The sequence below is a fragment of the Choristoneura fumiferana genome, chromosome 4 (genome assembly GCF_025370935.1).
Source record: "Choristoneura fumiferana chromosome 4, NRCan_CFum_1, whole genome shotgun sequence".
In the NCBI taxonomy this organism is placed as follows: Eukaryota; Metazoa; Arthropoda; class Insecta; order Lepidoptera; family Tortricidae; genus Choristoneura; species Choristoneura fumiferana.
This window is the reverse complement of record NC_133475.1, coordinates 1,922,277-1,943,964: the sequence shown is the minus strand read 5'-3', so window position 1 is coordinate 1,943,964 and position 21,688 is coordinate 1,922,277. Positions and strand designations below refer to the sequence as shown.

General features: G+C 37.1%; 2 protein-coding genes across 2 annotated transcripts in view; one reads left to right on the top strand and one right to left on the bottom strand.

The window, feature by feature from the left end:
- Ance-3 (angiotensin-converting enzyme Ance-3) overlaps window positions 1-21,688 on the top strand; it is a 186,839-nt gene that overhangs the window by 14,009 nt on the left and 151,142 nt on the right. Inside the window, exons 2-8 of the mRNA XM_074086544.1 lie at window positions 7,775-7,933; window positions 8,317-8,441; window positions 8,890-9,005; window positions 11,084-11,166; window positions 11,563-11,769; window positions 12,253-12,422; window positions 13,132-13,256. Of these exons, the coding sequence (XP_073942645.1) occupies window positions 7,775-7,933; window positions 8,317-8,441; window positions 8,890-9,005; window positions 11,084-11,166; window positions 11,563-11,769; window positions 12,253-12,422; window positions 13,132-13,256 (985 nt within the window). The remainder of the gene's footprint in view (window positions 1-7,774; window positions 7,934-8,316; window positions 8,442-8,889; window positions 9,006-11,083; window positions 11,167-11,562; window positions 11,770-12,252; window positions 12,423-13,131; window positions 13,257-21,688) is intronic.
- Window positions 14,635-17,505, bottom strand: LOC141427010 (UPAR/Ly6 domain-containing protein crok-like). Its single transcript, XM_074086233.1, has 3 exons — window positions 17,091-17,505; window positions 15,914-16,075; window positions 14,635-14,847 (listed from the first exon to the last, which is right to left on the bottom strand). Exons 1-3 carry the CDS (start codon window positions 17,239-17,241, stop codon window positions 14,645-14,647), a joined length of 516 nt encoding a protein of 171 aa, XP_073942334.1. The 5' UTR covers window positions 17,242-17,505; the 3' UTR covers window positions 14,635-14,644.

The window sequence follows — 21,688 nt, the reverse complement described above, 5'->3', positions numbered from 1 at the left end:
AGCGCATCTTCGGTGGTATTTTGGATAAGAGAAGATTGTTATTGTAATAATCAGAGTTAGGCAAGGGCGAGCCATTTTGACGTCACTTATGTCAAATGTAGATATTAATATAGATACGCATTAGAAAGTAATATTGAAAGAAAATAAAATTGTATTAATTATAATAAACTATAATAACAATGCATTATGTACAAAAGGAGTAGGTACTAAGTTTTCTCATTGTAATAAATGACTATAAGACGTTTGCAAAAAAACTTGCTATTAAATTCATTTGTTTTAATGGCGACGTAAAGATCGTAGCGGAAAGGCAGCCTAAATAAAATAATTTATTTAGTTATTAAATTACACCGCATATACCGTTGAATGACAAGGCATGTCCATGCTATGCAAACTCTGAAAACAGCTCACCCCCTTCGAGCTACTAATAATAATGTAACGTATTGCTGGGTATTAAGAGTATTTATTAACTCAGCAACAGAAACACGATTCTCACGTGTCATCGCGCCAGCCCGTTGGTGCTAATTTTGGTGGAACAAGGTCTGCGCATCAATTCTCGGTCCATCTCCTCTTACTCACGCCTCACTGATGGAAACGCACCTATTCAGGCTAAGCTCCAGGGAGTTGAGGATACGGTCATGGTATAATACGGTATTGCCGACAAACTGGTACAATAAAAAAAATGTTTAGTGCGTAGTGTACCTCCCATAGACGTAGTGGGGGTGATTATTTTTTCTCATCCAAACGTGTAGTATGGGGTATCGTTGGATAGGTCTCTTAAAACCATTAGGGGGTTGCTAAAAAAATGTGGAAAAATTTGAAAAAATTCAGGGTTTAAGTATATCGAACTTACAAGGAAAACTATAACGGTTAAGTTTTCTTGAGAATTATTAGTAGATTAAAAGTAAATAGCAGCCTAAGGTATAAAATATACCTAAATTTGGAATATTCCGTACAAAATACGAAATCCTTAGAACAATATTTCTTTTTTTCGTAATGTCTACGGAACCCTATTTCGGGCGAGTCCGAAACGCTCTTGGCCGGTTTTTTATATCGAAAGGGGGTCCATATCGGCTCGCATACTTATTGAAAGTCCGAAAGTAATGTTTGTCAGAATGATCGTTTGTCATAACTCCTTTTTCTCTGAATCAAATAATTGTTTAGAATTGTTATAAAACAAACCTAACCTAACCTATAGTTTTCTATAGAATGACCATATAAAAATTACAGAAAATTTTAAGGTTTCAGTGCGAAAATATTATGACAAACGATGATTCGGACAACAATTACGGTATGACTAGGAAGAGTATGCGAACTTTGTCGCTCCCATCGAATGGACCTAGGTGGAGACCTTAAGGCGATTTAACTCCCCAAAAAAAACTCATCTATCCGGGGTTAACATCATCATCATCATCATCAACCGGAAGACTTCCACTGCTGAACAAAGGCCTCACCCTTAGACCGCCACAATGAACGACAACTCGCCACTTGCATCCACCGGTTTCCCGCAATCCGGGTTGCTTAACAGTAATGTCCACTCCTACAGCCACCAAGAATATTTGACACATGCCTAAATTTTCATATATCCACACGTCTAGCGTCTTCATTGCGCCACTGCGTGGGAATGTCCTTAGAGCCACAATGGCACGTCTTATGAGAATTAATAGCTCCTTCATTATGCTGCGGCATTGAAGGATTGTCAGTTGGTTTTCCCTGTTTGAGGTATGTCAAAGCCCTAAAGCATTTGTTTAGACAGGGCCCCCTCCATAGGTGACAAAGTGTTACAAAATGGTTCTGGAGGATCTTTGTCTTTTTGGTGAAATATTATTCCCAAATATTTCATTTGCCAAACTGTTTCATCTCCCAACTCACGATTATCTCTGAAGCTATATTTTTCGAAACTTTATACAACAAATTGCTCTTAAGCAATAAGGCCGCCTATTGGAGACGTGTTTAAACATCGAAAATTAATATATCTAAAGTTAAAAAGACGACGGTCAAAATATCGAACGTAGTGTAGGTTAGTTTAGGTTCGATATTTTGACCGTCGATATTTCAATTTTCGATATTCAAATACGTGCCCATCTATCGCTTACCTCGTAATTTTCTCTCTGAGAACCTGTTTTCTATATCATTTACTATTTGTGGTGTCTAAAAAAAATAATTTCGGGAAAAATTGAGAGTTAGCAAAGAAAAAAGTTTGCCTGACAAAACATTAGGGAATAATATTTCTGCAAAAAGCCAAGATGTAGTTCTGGAATATCTCACCTAATAAAGTCAAAGTGAAAGTCAAAATATCTTTACTTAATTTATTCTTTAAATTACTAGACGTAAAAATGTTATTTAATGACTTGTAAGTATTTAACACAACTACATTTTAACAGACTAGATTGTTTGATTGATTATACCTAGTGCCATCCACGAAGACGCGTGATTTTGATAAAAGAACCACGGCACACGTCATCGTGAATGACTCTAAGGTATAGGTTGATTGGTAACGGTTGAGTAAGTTCGACAGAGTACCCTTATATTTTAAAGTTTTTTATGGAGTTTTTATTAAGATTAGAAAAATATGTTAGTACTGTATCACGATTAGTTCGTTAGTTAGAAAATTGCATAGTTCTTGTGTTAAAGAAAAAAAAAAGGAAATTTGGCACATTAATACATTCTCTGTTTAGAAACTTAACTTGATAAATTACTTGGAGAAATGCCTCTGCCAAACAATTTTGCTTATTACAAAGAAAGGCTTCATTATAAAGGTAGTTTCCTAAGACAAAACACACCATTATCTTAGAGAATACTTCTGTCGGCATGATCTTTTAGTTCAAGAGTTAGTTCAGCAGTCAAAACATCAAACACACCTATTGTACACATGCGCACGGAATCACCTTTAGCATTCATCTCGTTCTTACCTTCATACAGTAGTTCACACAAATTATATAACTGTTTCCCACGGCTCGGACTTGGGACGTTTATATCATTAATATTATTAAATCGCGTAATTCTTCACGTCACGATGCTGGCGAGGTAATGTGACACAATGGTAACACTTTTTGTGACAATGGGATAATTTACTTGGACTGTACTGGATTGGCTTCCGTGATGCCGTTTTTTTAGAAGGTCACTGACGATATTGAATAAAAGTTCAATTCAAATATTTGTTACATAAAATAGCATAATACACATAAAATTAACAGTTAAGAAGAAGACAAAAAGAACTAAGTATTAACTATTTTACTTATATTTAACTAAGTATTAAGAAGCCATGGTGGCCTAGTGGTTTGACCTATCGCCTCTCAAGCAGAGGGTCGTGGGTTCGAACCCTGGCTCGCACCTCTGAGTTTTTCGAAATTCATGTGCGGAATTACATTTGAAATTTACCACGAGCTTTGCGGTGAAGGAAAACATCGTGAGGAAACCTGCACAAACCTGCGAAGCGATTCAATGGTGCGTGCGAAGTTCCCAATCCGCACTGGGCCCGCGTGGGAACTATGGCCCAAGCCCTCTTGTTCTGAGAGGAGGCCTGTGCCCAGCAGTGGGACGTGTATAGGCTGGGATGTGTATTAACTATTTTATTACAGACAGAGTCCATTTAAATTGGTTAGTATTACAATAATTAACCCCCTGTTTCACAGTCTCACTACTTATACTTATATTATAAATGCGAAGGTTTGTGAGTAATATGTTTGTTTGTTTGTTACCTCATTACGTCTATACTGAACCAATTTAGATAAAATTTGGTATACAGGGAAGGCCCCCCGGACTCTTAAACTATCTGTATACCAAATTTTAAAACTATCCTATGTCCTTAGAGGATAGTTTTTATCCCGTAAAATTGCATAGTTCCCGCGGGATATATAGCGATAAATGAATTCTACGCAGACGGAGTAACACACTAGTTTGTTGATAATTGCACATAATTGCACAACCCACTTAAATCAGTTTGTTTCTTCCTTCCGTTTCTAAATGTAGCCAGGAAGAATTTGCTTTGTATCCCGTCCGTTTCATTGTAAACCTTGTAAATTATATGGTGTTCAACAGTTAAGTAGTATATAAGTATTGAATTCAGATCCTTATTTTACTCTTAAACTATTGAATTCGAAACAAAATAGGGTTTCTTTTTCTTTCCCTTTTGAATTTTCAGAGCAACGAAGAAAACGAAGGAGCGACATTAAGAAAGAAAGGTTTATTTTGGCTCCATAAGTACCACCTAAAACTAAGACTAGAACTAGCACTAAAACTATGTTACTTGGTGACACGGCAGGATACCAAAAAGGGTCTCCACTCAGCATGTGTTGCCGCACATTATGTGCAGCAACACTGGTTTTCTGTGGAGCCCAATTAACATTCTGGGTGTACTGTAGTTTGCTATTCCACAGTCATACTGTGACGTTTGACGTTCCAGTTAGATAAATTACATTGTTATTTACAATTATGTAATGAGTTTGATGGGATATTCATAACAAAATCATACACAGACTTGGTTTTTCAGAAGCTTAATTATCATGCTGCGAGCAATTACCTCATAATTAACTTTTTACCCCGGTCATGGTTCAAGCCTAACGCTACGGTTTTTAAACAGGACATTAATTTTTAATTGATTATTTACTTCGAGAAGCTGTGTAATTATATTCTTAATTCTGTATTCATAAAACAATGGAAGTTTAGATGATATCTTGGATTAACTTGGTTCAGTGATGTCAGCACTTAAAATATGCCATTTAATTTGCACTTCATTTCTAAGTAAAGTCCTGCAAATAGATTTTTATAATGAAGATTTCGATAGTAAAAATTGGCCAAGAGCGTGTTGAACATGCCCAAGATAACGTTCCGTCCTTGTAAATTTGATACATTTAGTACTTTTTAGTACTTTTTTTCAAAATTTTCAAACCAACAGTTTAGTTTCTAGAGTGGGGACGCAAGAGAGACGGTCGTCTTTAACCAAAATTAGCACTTCAAAGTTAAATATTTCACATAAAATATGCATTACTTCATCAAAACATCGTTTTCCCAACCCCGAAATGATTTTAAAAGACCTATCCAACGTTACCCTACACTAACAGAGTTAGACGAGAAAAAAATTCACCCCAATTTACATGTATTCGTCATCATCATCATCCCAGCCTATATACGTCCCACTGCTGGGCACAGGCCTCCTCTCAGAACAAGAGGGCTTGTATATGTATTAGGTACGGTAAAATGTTTTTTTCTACCACTTTGACGGCATAGTTGCCAAGTACAATATCCATGTAAAAATACAACTTTCTATACTAATAGTCTTTAAGCTAAGCTACGGATCGGACAGACAGACATGGCGAAACTATGATAAGGGTTCCGTTTTTGCCTTTTTGGCTACGGAACCCAAAAATACAATTGCATTGAATTTTTCCTTCTTTTTGAATTGTGTTAATGATAGTAAATATAAATCCTATTCTACGGACTGATAGAGTCAAGGTGATTTTCCCCCGGCGAACCGAGACGAGACGAGGCGAGGCGAGAACTGAAATTTGTATCGCAACACAACCGCAACCGAAGTGCCATACTGTCAATTCTCGCCTCGCCTCGCCGGTGGAAAATCACCTTGAGATAGTGAAGATATTTGGATATTATGACGTTTGTATACCTGAATGTTTGCATGTTTGTCACTAAATAATTCACTGATGGCTTATCTTTGACACATCTTTGTCTACCTACCTACCATGATTCACAGTATTCTTGGAACACTGAGATTATACCCTGAGTCATCTGTAATCAAGACAATTTAATGGTTACAACAAAAACATAATTGCATTAAATGATTAAATGCAAGTGATATTTATCTTGATGACGTCATTTCATTAATCTGGCTTGAAATCATTTATCTTATTCTTGATACAGCATTTGTCATTAATCACTAGCGTCAAGCCAAAACATATTAACTAGCAGTTTATTTATTTATTTTTTTAGTTTTTTATTGTACCATTTTGTCGGCATAGTTTACATATAATATCCGTGCAAAATTACAGCTTTCTAGCATTGATAGTCCCTGAGCAATGCCGCGGACGGACAGACAGACAGACATGGCGAAACTACAATGCTACATACGCACTATGCGGCTAAACGTGCGGTTTGAGCGCGCCGTCTCTTTCACAAGCGATATTTTGAAGAGGGAAGGCACGCTAAAACCGCGCGGCTAACCGCATAGTGCGTACGTAGCATAAGGGTTCTGTTTTTGCCATTTTGGCTCCGGAACCCTAAAAACAGTCATGCTTCATATAATTGGAAGGATGTGTGCGAGGAATGTGAATGTGTTACGAGGGATGTGTTGCGCTGTATCTATTCAGTCTGTCTCACCCCACCCCGCTCTCATATTTCAAAAAAAGAGCCAGCTATACGCCTTCGCTACGCATCGTCGCACCGCTCTGCTACCTCGTACATATTTGGTGGAAACGGAATCTAATTCAAAATGTTGGTCACATCAGTTAAACTGAAGCACCATTACTATTTCTGAGACCGCGTGACTAAAGAGTTCCGCTAACATTCTCGTGTCCTAAATTAAAGAAAGAAAGAAAGAAGACATTTATTCACATTCACAAAGAAATACAAAAAAAAAATCAAAACAAAAACAAACAATAAACAGCAAAAACAAATAAAACAAAAAAGAAATACAAAAATGAAAATACACGATTTTATGTCTCCCCGCAGAAGTGAAACGGCTGCTAACTCTGCATCATACTGAGGCGTTAGACGTCTGCAGCGATGATATTCTGTCGAACCGTCTGTGACTCACGGAATCCTATACTCTTTCAAGTTAATACAAGTATTTAGCTGCAAATAACACCTCGCAGTGCTGAGAGGATTCCAATTTAGTAGTTTAACAAGCTGCTTTATTATAAGTATCTTTCAATTCCTAAACAATCAAGTCTACTCTAAGTCACGGTATATTTCTAGCCCAAAACCTTCGCTCCCGTCGACGTCTAACAATGTGATGCAAATTCTCCTCACACTCCATATTCAGATGTCATAAATGGCACCTCCATGTTTGGTACAATTTCAAGTGGCTGCTGAGAGATTGACACGTTTGACTGTCAACGGCTATTCGTCACGGCCATACATTGTTAGGATGACCATGACATCATAGCAGATATCATGTTTTTTGTTGGAAAATTGTAACGGTGCAGTGATGCAAAAAACCTTCTGACATAAGATTTTGCAACATAGGGCACAACACAACTAACACACAAGGACAACATTAGGGTAGTTAACCCTTATTAACTTAGTTAAGTTACGGGGTTACGTTATACTTTTGGTGAAGCAGGTACCTACAATACAATACAATACAATAACTCTTTATTGCACACCAACACATAGCAAGCAATTACAGAAAACCTACATTGGGTTCTCTGATATGGTATAAGACAGAGTATCGGAGTATCAATCTTTCCATGCTGAAAGCAAAGAAAAGTCGATGCTAGTTCTAACGTAGAGAATAAGACAGCTGGTGAAATTACTAACATATAGGTATCCTATCTTAATCTTCTAGCCTGGGAGTGCTTATGATTAAGATGGTGATGCTTATGTAACACAATCGATCCACTTGCTCGTTTTCTGCCCTATTTAGTAAAGAATATTCATTCAAAAAATATTTCACCCATCAATACCAACAAACAGAGCAAATTAAATAAAAATTTGTAAAAATAAGATAGGTCTCCACGGGACAATTCGGACATTAATCGTCTAATAATTAAAATGAACAAAAATACACATCTCCTTAATCAGAATTGTTTATTTTCCTCAGCTGGACGCTCAACAGCGCTACACACTGTTCCAGCGTGGCCTGTGGGAGACAGCTCAGCAGATACCAAGAGGAGCCATCAGGGACTTCCCAACATACCGGCAACTGCGGCAGCTGTCCATTATTGGACCTGCTGCCTTGCCTCCTGACCAGCTGGACAGAGTAAGTACTGAATAATTACAATTCTAGCAGACGAGGGACCAAGTGCCAACTGATAATAATGATTATGGCAGCTGCCGACCATTTGATCTGCTGCCTTGCATCCTTACCAGATGTAAAGGAGTGAACAGTCAAATCAACCCAACCTGCTGAAGTAGTCCTGAAGAATTTGAAGTAACCTAAGACAAAGCCTAGCTAAGTATGTTTACTATTTCTGGTGCACAACAAAGAGTCATTGTATTGTATTGTAACCTTGCATTGAGAAGTAAATGAATGTGAATAATCGATACCTTCCTCTTCAGCTACTTTTCTTAGATCATTTCTTAGTTATTTATCAGGTTCATCTATTTTATTATTATATTACAATATATTTCATCATATTCCAGTACAATCGTCTCATCAACGACATGCTTGCCGTCTACAACAATGCTGAAATCTGCGCCTACAATGAGCCTTTCAAATGTGGGCTACATCTGCAACCAGAGCTACAAAACATTATGTCACACTCCAGGTATACAGTGCATCTATATTACTACCAATAAGGCCTGTATTTATCAAACGTACTGAATCTTATTGTTTGAATGCAATGAATTCTCAAAATACGATTATACGAGTAAATAAAGAAAAGACTCAAGATTCAAATTGATTGCAAACTTCTCCATCTGCGAATAATTCGTTTGTTGCATAGCTGCGGGGGCTGCATAATTTTTCGGGATAAAACCCATCCCATGGTCTTTCCAAAGTCTCAGATATCTTTTAAATTTTCAACTTTTGTCATTGTCGTTTGAGTACTTAAAGTGTGAAAGAATAGCAAACAAAATAACATACTCAATAATGAAACAAAAAAAAAACACATATTATTGTTGTACTCGTATTTGATAGAGACAATTGCTAAAAAAAATACGTCTTGTCAATTTTCAACCCAGAATTTAACATTGTACGACTTATTCTACTTTCAGGGATTGGGAGGAGCTGCAGCATGTCTGGACGGAGTGGAGGAGGAACACCGGGAAGCGTATCCGGGACCTGTACGAACAGCTGGTCGACCTGACAAACCAGGCTGCGAGACTTAACAGTAAGTCATCATCATCATCATCATTTATATTCATATTCATTTATTGAGATCATGTTCATTAGTACAATTATTGTAGATCTTAAAGTAAACATGCCAGTAGGTACTGTAGTGGACGGACGGTCCACTAGCTTAATATTTCCCTATTTTTATTAAGAAAAACACTTCGTTATTATTTTTTGTATATTTTAAGATCACGTTCCTACGTTGGCAGCTAGCATACCTGTCTTCTGTTTAACACCCTTGCGTCCGTTTCCTATTATTATTTTAAAATTAGAACTATGCTGCTGTGGCGTATTGGTAAAGTATGGCGACTGATACGTGCTTCTCGGGGTTTGCATAACATTTTGCGGAACGTCCCCCGCCTCAGGAATAACCACGGCCTCACTTGGTCTATATATCGGCAGATTTATATCCTCATGTCCATTTTCTCCGGATACTTCTGAAATTTGTCTTAAGACTTTTTTCAAATCATCCTTCGAATCAAAAATTCTCGTTGCCAACAACATTTTATACTTATCTTGTACTGAGCACAAATAATGTTTCGTAAATTTCGCTTCATCGGTTATATCGGCTTTCTCTGCCAATAAATCTAAATTATAAAAATATTGTATCAAATTCTCGGACTGATTTTGCTTCCGTAGATAAAATAATTGAGTATAATCTACAGCCACCTCAAATTCATTTTTTATCTTGCTCAGTAAATCTTCATAATTAGTGAAAGTAGAGAATTTCGCTTTATACCAAGATGCTGCGGATCCTGTTAGATACGCCGCGATGGCAAATTTCTTTTGATCTGCCGACCAGCCGCGTATTGCTGCTACAGCTTCAAATTGCATAATAAAATCTGACACGTCGCCAGCGCCATCGAACGTAGCTTTGTCCGCCATGATGAGACCCACTATATAATAATAAATGCAAACTTTACCTTTTCTTTTCTCGTCGATCCTTACTTACTCAAGGCTTCTTATTATATTATCTCGCTTTGCGCAAGAGGACGGATCTCACTCTTCTTTGTAAAGAGCCGCACCTCCACCAAATTGTAGTGGACGGACGGTCCACTAGCTTAATATTTCCCTATTTTTATTAAGAAAAACACTTCGTTATTATCACGTTCCTACGTTGGCAGCTAGCATACCTGTCTTCTGTTTAACACCCTTGCGTCCGTTTCCTATTATTATTTTAAAATTAGAACTATGCTGCCAGCATCGAATCAACGGACACAAGAGGTTAGTACAGTACATATGATACCCTGTCAGGGCACTGCAATTTTCTTACATTCAAAATTGTTATTAAATTTAAATTCTTCGATACATTATTTGAACTGACCGGGTAGGACGTCCGCTGTTGGACATAGGCCTCCCACATAGACCTCCAGTTGCTTCGGTTGGCAGCGGCTTGCATCCATCTATCATCATCCGTCTATCTGGTTGGTGGGCGTACTACGCTGCGCCTGCGCTTGCGGTAACACTCGCAACAACACAACACAAGGATCAAATTAACCGACAAGGTGTATTAACCAGGCATTTCTGGCTTCTATGTATTGTTTACTAACAGTATTACAACTGCTGTTTTGGTATAAAAACGACACATTTCATATTTATTTTTATTATTATATTACGGCTGACACAAAAAGTGACGGGTAAGTTTGACGCCAAATTCTGTCTGTCCGTATGTCTGTCGGTCTCTGGCATCGTAGCTATCAAACAAATGGACCGATGATAGGCATGTAAGTTAGGTTATATACAGAGTGATTCGGAAGGCGTGAAAAGGACCAAGTCTCTCAGTGTAAGCAATAATGGATCGTTCATAGTCATATTTAAATTGAACCCCACCTTTGACTACAGAACCAGCACTTAGTAATACTTTGATATCTATTTTTTCATTTAAAAAAAGCCTATAATTTTGAGCACCTAGACGGCTTCGATGTACACGAGTGTGGGAAAAATATAGCAATTGCCTTGTTCGTAAGAAGTGAATTATCGGTACGAGTAAGCTGTGTGTCTGCTGTTAGATTTTGAGTAGGCGTTAATAGCATTCACTTTCCTTTGTAGCATTGATTGTAACTATTTTTTTTACAGATTTCACGGATGCTTCAGCTTATTGGATGTTCCCGTATGAATCCCAGAATATGAGGCAGGAAGTCGATGAAGTTTGGGAACAGGTTATTGCACTTATTTTATCACTTTTAATATCGGAACAGCTCATAAATGAATATTTCTTAGACTTTGGATTATTGAGAAAAGTTGTGATGAATGCTATCACTTAAAGAGTCGTGTCTCAAAACGGCTTCTTTCAAATTACCGAAAAATGTTGTCACAAGTCTTGTTAAACAAGAAGATTATAATAGATCGGATTGCTCTAAATAATGAACCCACACATAATACCTTTTTTTTGTAACTTTCCGGGTGCAATTATAGTTACGGGCGAGCGGGTAAGCGGGTAAGCTCCGCAAATGGACAGACGAAGTCCGCAAATCCGCTCCGCATTACCCCCTTCCTCCGCTCCGCTACCTCGCTCCACTAAATGTAGTCTATACTTTTATATCGTCCTATTTCAGATCAAACCCCTCTACGAAGTCCTTCATGCTTACGTCCGCCGCCGATTGAGGGAAGCGTACGGCCCGGAGCGTATATCTCGCTCAGCTCCCATTCCAGCCCACATCCTGGGTGACATGTGGGGACAGAGCTGGGCGGGAATCGTACCGATCACCCTTCCCTATCCTGGAAAGACCCTGGTTGATGTGACAGCTGAGATGAATCAACTGGTTGGTTATACTACATATTTGATTGAGATGTGCTGTGTTATACTGATGACGTGTTATTATTGAGGAGAGTGCTGGGTTCGTTCGTTTTATTTGGCTCGACCTGCCATAGTGTCTTTCTGCCAGCCGAGACCAATGAAGTTGACTGTCTTTGAAGGAGTCCATGCATAAACAAAAATCAAAAATCATTCTATTAATAAACAAACATCTTTTAATGAACTAAGTACCTACAAGTTTTTGCTTGCTACTCTGCAATCAATAAAAATAAAAATGGGATGTTCGCATCGAGGATAAGTCCTTCATAATGGGCTAATGACAATAACCTTGTGAAGGTCGCGGGAGTCCAATGGATGTGGACAGCAAAGGACCGGTCGTTGTAGTGTTCTTTTGGCGTGGACTACTAGCAACGGACGTCTGTCAGCTGACAATGATGATACTAGAACTCTACTAATATAAATCAATCAATTATATATTTTTTTATTCCAGGGCTACACTCCACTTTCCATGTTTCAACTGGCAGACGAGTTCTTCGTCTCCATGAACATGTCAGCCATGCCGCCAGACTTCTGGCAGCTCAGCGTGATTGAACAGCCTCAGGATCGCCACATCCACTGCCAACCTTCAGCTTGGGACTTCTGCAACCGTCATGACTACCGGTAAAAGCGTAAACAGTTGAATATTTTAGTTCCATCTGACTATTCTGGACCAAATTATCACTTGGTTCTCTGCTCTCTGCTTTCATCTCGTGGTATAATACTTAGGTATTTGCCTCTACTAAGATTGTCAGTGTGTATGTCTACGAGTAAGTGACAGTGTGCCCTACTCGGCACTCCGTTTCTTCCAATAATTCCTCAATTACCTCAAAAGTTTACATGGGCTTTTATCTACTCGTAATACCTTTAAACGAACAATTCTTGTATGTATGTATGTAAACTCTTTATTGCACATAAAAATAAAAATACAAATACACAGAGAGAAGAACGAAGGCGAGCTATTATGGTGTCCATGATTTTGGTAAGTGTGCCTACTACCGTATGCATGGGTACGCAAGGCGTAGTTTTAGGGTAAAGCCATATGAGCACAATTTTTTGAGTTGTGAGTCGCATATTTTCTGTCGTGTAATTTTGTTTTCATACAAAAATCCTATTTGTTGACAAAACCAACCCCTCTGATTCTGAGTCGTCGGCGCAAACTGAACTTTTGTATCAACTTAAACCCGATTCACAACTAAAAAAATATTACGTTTGTCTGGCTTCACGATTTCTGTTTCCATTTTGCGTTTACAGAAGTTTTCCTTTTGTGTTTGGTTTGAGTGTGCAAGGCTTTTCACACTAATATGTCTCTAGTAAAATTACTTTGTTTTAGCATAAAGATGTGCACCCACGTGGACATGAAGGATTTGATCACGGCTCACCACGAGATGGCGCACATCCAGTACTTCTTGGCCTACAGGAACCAGCCCAAGGTGTTCCGGGACGGAGCTAATCCAGGTAAGTCAAACCACCGATAACCTAAAACCCAATTTAGACCATTCAAGAACTTACATGCAAGTTGCATTGCATCGCAGACTATTATAGATGTAGGGAGTAGAGGGACAATAAATTCTGTTGACCAAACAAATAGACACCGCTATTTAGTGAAATTTGCATGCAAGTTCTCGCATAAATAATGATAAATCTAAATGACCGTTGGAATAAATCCGTAAGTGTCGTAATGGGCTGGCTTAGATCAAGAACCATAATGTCTATTATACGAGCTACAAGTATGTGCATTCGAGGCACACGTCTTAAATTCCGATCCATCGGATGGACTGACCCAAGACCAGCAGTGCTCATGCACATGCCTGCCCCAGCCATTGATTAGTTTTGAAAAAATGTATTGTATTGTATTGTATTGTAAAACTCTTTATTGTACATAACACACATGAAAATAACATAACACAGGATAATAAGATGTACAAAGGCTGTAAGGTGTAGAAGGTTTGTTTGATAGATTCAAAGGTTATTGTTTGATATTCAACTTTAAAGTGCAAATTTTCATTAAAATCGAGCGTCCGCCCCCCCTAAAATCTAAACCGGTGAGTGGAAAAATTTGAAAAAAATCAGGATGGTATTAAGTATATCAAACTTACAAGGAAAACCATATAACGGTTAAGTTTTCTTGAGAATTATTGTTTAAGAGTAATAGCAGCCTAAGGTATAAAACATACCTAAACTTGGAATATTCCGTACAAAATACGAAATCCTTATTTTTTCGTAATGGGATGGGAAACCCTATTTTGCGTTCGGAACCCTATTTTGGGCGTGTCACGCTCTTGGCCCGTTTTTATATTTAATCAAAATGTGTCTCAAGTTATAAGAAAAAGAGTACTAATCGGTATCACCATAAACCACCTAGGAATCCAAGGTCCTTCAAGACTAGGGTGAAGAGGCTGTTATTGAATCAACATGATAAACTTTTTAAGGTTAAGACATTTATTTCTCATAAGAATTAACATTCACTTAACATGAGAAAAACATCACAGAAAAGTAGATTACATGCAATTTAAATCAAGTGAGATAGGGATCAATCACTGGTCAGTTTTATTTAAAAAAAATGGTACGACCCTGCTATGTTAACCCTGCAGCAAACCCACGATATATTTATGAAATTTTTTAATCAAAATCTAGAGTTACATTAATAAATTACCCATAATATCCCTATTCTATAAAAAAAACTTAAAAAGCCTTAAAAACACAGCAATACTATGCAAAAAGAAATTACATATAGTAATTAAACAGGTCTATCAATTAAACAAAACACTGTCAGAGACACTCTTTATATTCCAACAAGAAAAACAAAAGATAGTCACTGAAACGTTAGTATAGTAGGTAACAATTCAGTATGACACAAGAGATAGCGCTGCGATTAGTACTAGGAAGATAGGCATCGTGTGCGCGACCGCAGCATTGCATAGATCTGAATCGCAGGAGCAATAGGTAACGAAAATGTCACCGTTGCCTGGTTTACGTTGGCAGGACTTCTCTCCTGGAGCGTCTGTGATGTAGCCGCACTGTCGCACGACACGGACTTTGCCGTAAACTGAAAGAGATGGATTGATTTAATGCTTCTTCTTTAACAAAATAAGAGAAATTAAAAAGCTGAACAGGTGACAACATGGAAATAAAACAATAATAAAACCTCATGTGCCGGCATTTCATCGGTTTTCTTAATTTCTACGTAGGAAATCAGGAGCATGAGCATTCTAGCTTGGCAACAGTATTAGCGAATAATAAAATGGTAGCGAACTGGACGATCTTTGCACCATGCTTTTGAAATTAGGTATAAAAAAACAATGATAGCAAATTTATTCTAACTACTAATTGATTTTAAAAACCGAACAGTAAAGTTGGGATCGCCAACTATCAAAATGTCAGAAATTGAACGAAAGCTGTTCAAATATAGCACACTATCCATCTGACTCAGGCTGAGTGATACGAGTACGTGGGTGTCATAAGGACAATGGAAAAGGAATAAGTCTATTAAGTATCTAAGTGTCTAGATTGAAAGAAAAGAAGAAAGAAGATCACAAGTAAATAGACAACAAAGTCTAAAAAAGAAGTGTAAGGAAAGAAGGAAGAGGGACTTGGTTTTAAAAGGGCTGTTGTCAGTAGCTGAATGAGGGAAGTCAAGGATAGAGAGTTGTAGCATAAAGGTTGTACGATCAGTTACAGACGGACTACTTGATTGATTACAAAGGCTACTACAAGCACAGGGACGCTTAAAGTCCCATCTTACAGACTGGCTAAAACCAAAAAGTCGTTTCTGGTGAATTGCATACGTTTTTATAATAAAATTCCAAAAAATATTACTAATGAAACGGATACAAAATTCATATCTATTGTCAAGAAGACATTAATATCTACGGCGTATTAGAAAATTTATGATTATATCATGGACAGGGATATTGGAAATAATTCCGATCCTCATTGGCGAACCCTTACTTCAAATAGCGAATCTGTTAAAAATGAAGTTGTGTTAAATACAATGATACAGGCCACGTTGACGTTTGATGGATCCATATGGTGAAGCAAATTATGTACTTAGATATTAACGATGAACAGACTAAATGATACCTATAGAGACAACATAATTTCAGTTAACTCACTTTCCATCTTAATAGACCGGCAGATAGTAGGCTCGGTGACTTCTATGTGGTCTGGAGGGTCGCGTAGGGAACAGTTGACGACGCCGAGGCTGAAAGGATCAAACTCCTCCCCGCATCGAGGGTCGAACGCGCTGTTGCAATCGTAGCAAAAGATGGATGACGCTGGAAATGAAAACGATGGTATTAAATAAATGTATGAAGCATAAGCTAGAAAGACAAATTATTACAAATCAAAATCAGTTTAACCGTTTAGGACCAACAATGCCACAGCCAGACAAGATACTCAGATTGAACATAACATAGGTACCTATTTATGCGTCGGTGCTTTTTACAAGGGTATCATTCAAACCAATTAACCTTGTCGGCTGAAATTTGCCGGATTAGTTTAAAGAGACGTTGTAGATGTTTAAAAAAGTAAAACGGTAGGTATTTAAAGGTTTCAAAGAAGTGAAACGATTACAGAAAAAATGCATGCTCAATTTTATTATATTTTTATCGTAGTAGAAAATTACAAAATTTCAATAGCTATAACAGAAGTTAAGATTTTTCTTATACCTAGATTTTTTGTCGTTTTCGTCAACTTATAAAATCTTCATTTCTATCTTGGCCTATATCGTAGTGATTCAAGCCAAGTTCAATTTTATTGTGCGTGGTCGGTTTTATCCGACACTTTCAGTATGGCTTCATTTGGGTCATAGTTATCGGGTAACAGAGTGAGATACTATAGGAAAAGCGAGGCGTTTTTTGGAGATTGCAAAATCATGAAATAATTAAAATACAGACTTGGTAGAATCTATAAAGTAAAAAATTCAAAACCCGACTGCCTTAAACAACTTTAAATAAAAACTAAAAAGGAAAACATAAGTCTAGTAGCCTGGAACTCTGTTAAGTAACTTAAAATTCAATGATCGGACCTATTTAAATAGTGATTAGAAAAAGTGATAAAAAAATAGTCGATCCAAATACGAAGGATCACGTTGCACTGTTGACTTAAACAATATCTAATGTAGCTTTACAAGATAATAATGAAACAAAACACTGTCGCATACCTACTGCCACCAAAAATTGAGCCGCTAGCATAAAATATAAGGAAATGAAAAAATACTTAAATCACTACATAACTGATGGGAAATAAATGGAATGTGATGATTGAAATAATGATTAACAATCGACTTACCATATTCAAAGTAGCTGATTAAATACAACGTGATGCATGTAGGACTGATGATTAACTTCATTATCGACTGACCAGGCAGACTGACGACTATCCGATCCACAAACCTTGCCCTACTGTCAGCGAGCCCCTTTTGAATTATGTCAGCAACCATAACTTAATTAGTGAAGTGTACACAGTAGAACTATGTTTGTATAGAGTGGCAACAGACATTTCTTACTGTATTGGCTGACCTTTTTGACACATTACAAGTGTTGCATTCTTACAAGTGTCTCTGTCTATGTCGTGGCTGATTTTAGAATAGGACTGATCTCTTCCCGTGGGTATTGTAAAAGGCGACTAAGAGACCTGAGGCCGTATTGGCCGTATTGTCATTTCATACCTACCTAACGCTTTCCTTTAAGCTTTTTGAGTGGATATGTCCATAATCTAAACGCGCACAATATAGGTGTGCGCGTACTCATAATAAGCACCGAAACTATGTTGCGACATGTAGAACGTGCGTGTTAGGAAACTGAGACAGTGTATAAGCGTTCTTATTATATATCTGTACGCTAAGTTGTGGTGCGACTATGTTAGTGACGCCTTTCCCCAGGTTCTCTATCGTTTGGCCGAATTTCATATGCCCGATTTTCTTGCTACAATTTTCGTTTACCATAAAGTAATTTATTTCTGAAATAGTAATTTCTTCAGAGTTGATATTAAACGAACCTAACCTAACCCACTGCATTTTATAATTTGACATTTAAAAAAAGTGCAAATCGAGCAAATGAAATTCGGGCAAGTAAAGGTAAACGCTTTCCCCATCTAGATTTAAGTGAAAGAATTATTTTGACACATGTTATTTGTTAGATTCTTTGTTTCTGCATACAGTGATGGAATTTTTAGAAAGATTATACTAGTTTATTATAAAAAGAAATAGATGGCGTTAAGAACATTACATTTGTATATTAAGAAGATTGTAATAGAGTATAAATTTTAAAGCGTACTAAGAATTAATACATACAACTCCAAGTAACCACCATTTTATCTTCCCAAAACTTATGCTTCGTATCATTTTGATGTTTTTTTTTGGCTCTTTCACAAGCGTGTTTTTTTGAGTTGTAATTTAAACGTGGCCATTATCAAACAGCCTGCGGCTCTTGTTTAAATTTTTGAAACACTATTCAATTGATTTGTGGTATCAAATACTTCATTATTACGGAAAAAATAAATTACATTGCAAATTTTGCAACGCCTCTATCGGCACGTATCGGCAACAAACTGAGGGCCTACTCGCAAGTTCGAAAATCGAAGTTCGTATCGTACCGTCCCTCTTGCTCTCGTATTAAATAGTGTAAGTGTCAGAGGGGCCGAACGACATGAACTTCGATTTTCGAATTTCGTAGTAGCCCTGCTGCTCTATAATTATTATTATGATATTTGAAACTAACGCAAACGTGTTGAAGTCATTGATGACAAAACTGATACTGAAGACAGAATATTCATTCAACGTGACTTTACAAAACTCGTGACGATTCACTTATAACAGACTCAACGCACCAGTGTACAGCGAACGAGGTATAGAAAGTTCACGGAAATTAATACTAACGATTACGATAGCGCGTTACGCAACTCTCGCGCATCTCGGCAAGTTCGCGCTTGCGCACCACAGGGTATTTCAAACTGGAAGGAACAAACGTGATTCGAAATTCAAATATATTTTTTATTATAAATACATACATAAACGTCAAATGCCGGTAAAGTTATGCTAGCTAGATCGATTATAATCAATTTTATACGGGACCATTGTAAAACAGTAGGTATATTATGATATTTTTTTATTATTATTAGTCGTAAAACTACGGATTCAACTCTTTTCTGAATGATTTCAGGCAATGAACTAAAAACAAGAACCAGGTCGCGGGTGAGCAAAGTAATTGTTTTAGTTCATTAATATGGACCTCCGCAAAGTAACGCCAAATTCAATAAATTATTTGATGTGAGGCATTTTAACGTTAGTTACAATACGTTTGCGTAATCAGATTCCATTTTTCTCAAATGATCATTTTCCAAAACTATACAAAACTATGCAATACAAAAATCGAATCGCTTTTCCTAAAGCCCAGCCTCCAATTCTGCGGCGAAATGGTCTAGTATATTGTTTTCAAGCCACTTCCAGTACACATTTTTTTTGCGCCTCTCGTCCAAAGCGGTCAAGTTCAGAGCTCGCGGTTGCGCCGGCGCCGCATGTTTTGACACAAGCCTAGTGGTGGCCGAATCTATCGGCTAAGCGGCTCTCTAGGGTTCTAACGGAGTTCGACAATCTGAATGAATAAAGGACAAGTTTTATTCAAGAAATAACAGTAATGAGGCTTTGTTACCGTCCAAGTGATTTCTTGGGAATTCATAAATTAAACGTGTACACACAAAAACAGACTGACACTACAAGTAACCGTTTAGGGAGAAAAGTACTGCATGCATGAAAAGGGATGCAACGTTAAAGACTCATAATATAAAATTATGCCCGTTTGGAATCAGTCTCACTAAAGTAAACTGTACTGCGTACTGCTGTACTAAGGTATAACTGAACTGCTCTTGAATTTTAATAATGTAATAAATGTATTTATGTTTGTTTAAAGTAGATAAGAAAATTAGGATTCAGAGGCAGTAACAATGATGTGGTCCGAACTTTCTAGCATAACAAGATTGTGTAAAGTGTAAGTGACGGCTCAGTCCATATTTTCTCTAGTATTACTGGTTCGTGAGAGAAAGCTCTCGTAAAAATTTTATAGTTATTACAGTTTTTAACACCTGAAGACTTGATTAAATTCAAGTTATAATAATTAAAAAAAAAAACAATTACGAAGTTTTCAAGACCATTATTTTTTATTTAAACTTTAGTTTAGCTTGTTTGGTAATTTCCAAATTGTAAGAGTTATTTGTTACAGCGTCTTTTAGTTTAGCTACTCGCCAAAAGATGGCAGTACTTTATATAGTAAAATATATTTATTGTTATTTTTCTGATTTTTCTGTGCATCTATATTTCAGTTTGTATTTTCGATAAATATATTTATGTTTTATCGTTATATTTCCACGGGATCGGGATAAGGATAAAATCTTAAAACCTCAACCCTTAAGTTTAGAAAATTATCATAGGTGGTTTTTATGCAAGATTCATGATGACCACTGAGTATTTTCTTGCAATAACAACAGTTTTTTTTTTAAAATACAGGAAATTTTACTAAAACCCACCTTCTAATAGTTGAAACAAGTGAAGCCGCGCATATTAGCTAGTAAGCCACATACATTGATAGGTCAAAAGTTTAAAAACCATAGAATCACCCATCATTTGAACAGATCAATCTTAACTGCCCATTGATTGACTTAGGACTGAAATACATTTGTAATTGTACAAGTTAATGCTAAGTGACTGATGACTGATGATTTTATGGATGTTACTTGTCAAAAGAACTTTAGATTGATGATTAGAGAGTAGTTTGGAAAAAATACTGAGCAATTAGTTTTATAAATATTTGTACTCGTTAATGAAATTGCAAATTGTAGCTATCGTAATATGTATTATTTATTCAATGTAAGGTAGATGTCCTAGTGATGGTCACTATTGGTCACCGACCCAGTAGTTGCCACATTTAATTTTACGTCATTAACAATAGAAGTCACGCCCGAGAGGACGTCCGCAGATGAGATGGAAGGATGACATCAAGAGAATAGCCGAGTCAAACTGGATGCAGGGAGCACAGAACAGAGAGAAGTGGTGAAAGCTGAAGGAGGCCTACACCAAAATGGTAGAAAATGGCTAAGAAGAATCTTGATGTTTTCTATTTTATTACAAAGTCAACCTAATTATATATGTAGATTACTTTAGGATAAAGAAACAAACACCCAACTTAACCCAAGAGTACCTATCAGATAAACGAATTGTGTAACTCGGTGTAAGTATAACCGTATCACAGTTTCCGCCCCGGTCCTTCCGCTGCGCCTGCGCCACTTTCTCTCGCTTTGTTTACGTGGAGATAATGCTAATGCTAATGCTACTTGAGATAAGTAATAATGTAAATATCTATCTGGTTTATGAAAAAAGTGCAAATTCAGATTTAAGTGTTCGAGCAGCATTTTGATCCATTTGATTTTTTAGATTAGTTGTCCTGTAGCTTTTTCTGTCGGAAATCCTTTTTTGGTTTTAGGTAGGTTAGTAATTGTTTTGTTGTAAAGTTTAATACCAAAAAAATAATCAATGGTTGTAATTTTTTTTTTGCGTAACTAAAATCAATGTCAGTGACTTTATTCTGTGGCTGTTGTCTAACGCTCTAGCACTCGCGATCGCATTCTCTATCTCTTTCTATCCAATCATACACCGTGGGAAAGAGGTGGTGAGAACGATCATGATTCCGAGTATTTTAGACACACTCTTTTGGTCTCTGGGCGACACATAACAGACATAAGCCTATTTGGATTAGAAACATTTCTAGGGGTTCAGACTTCGCTGCCCATCCGTCTGGCCGTGATAGTTAGACAGTTGAAATTTGCACAGATTATGTATAACTGTGGCCGCTATAACAGCAAATACTAAAAACAGAATAAAATAAATATTTACGGGA

Bases quoted from the DNA above. Each gene is read 5' to 3' on its own strand.
- LOC141427010 (XM_074086233.1), bottom strand. From the start codon at position 17,241: ATGGTTGCTGACATAATTCAAAAGGGGCTCGCTGACAGTAGGGCAAGG. The intron at 16,076-17,090 runs GTAAGTCGATTG...TTTCATTTCCAG, and splicing joins AATCAGCTACTTTGAATATG to CGTCATCCATCTTTTGCTAC. The intron at 14,848-15,913 runs GTGAGTTAACTG...CATCTCTTTCAG, and splicing joins CCGGTCTATTAAGATGGAAA to TTTACGGCAAAGTCCGTGTC.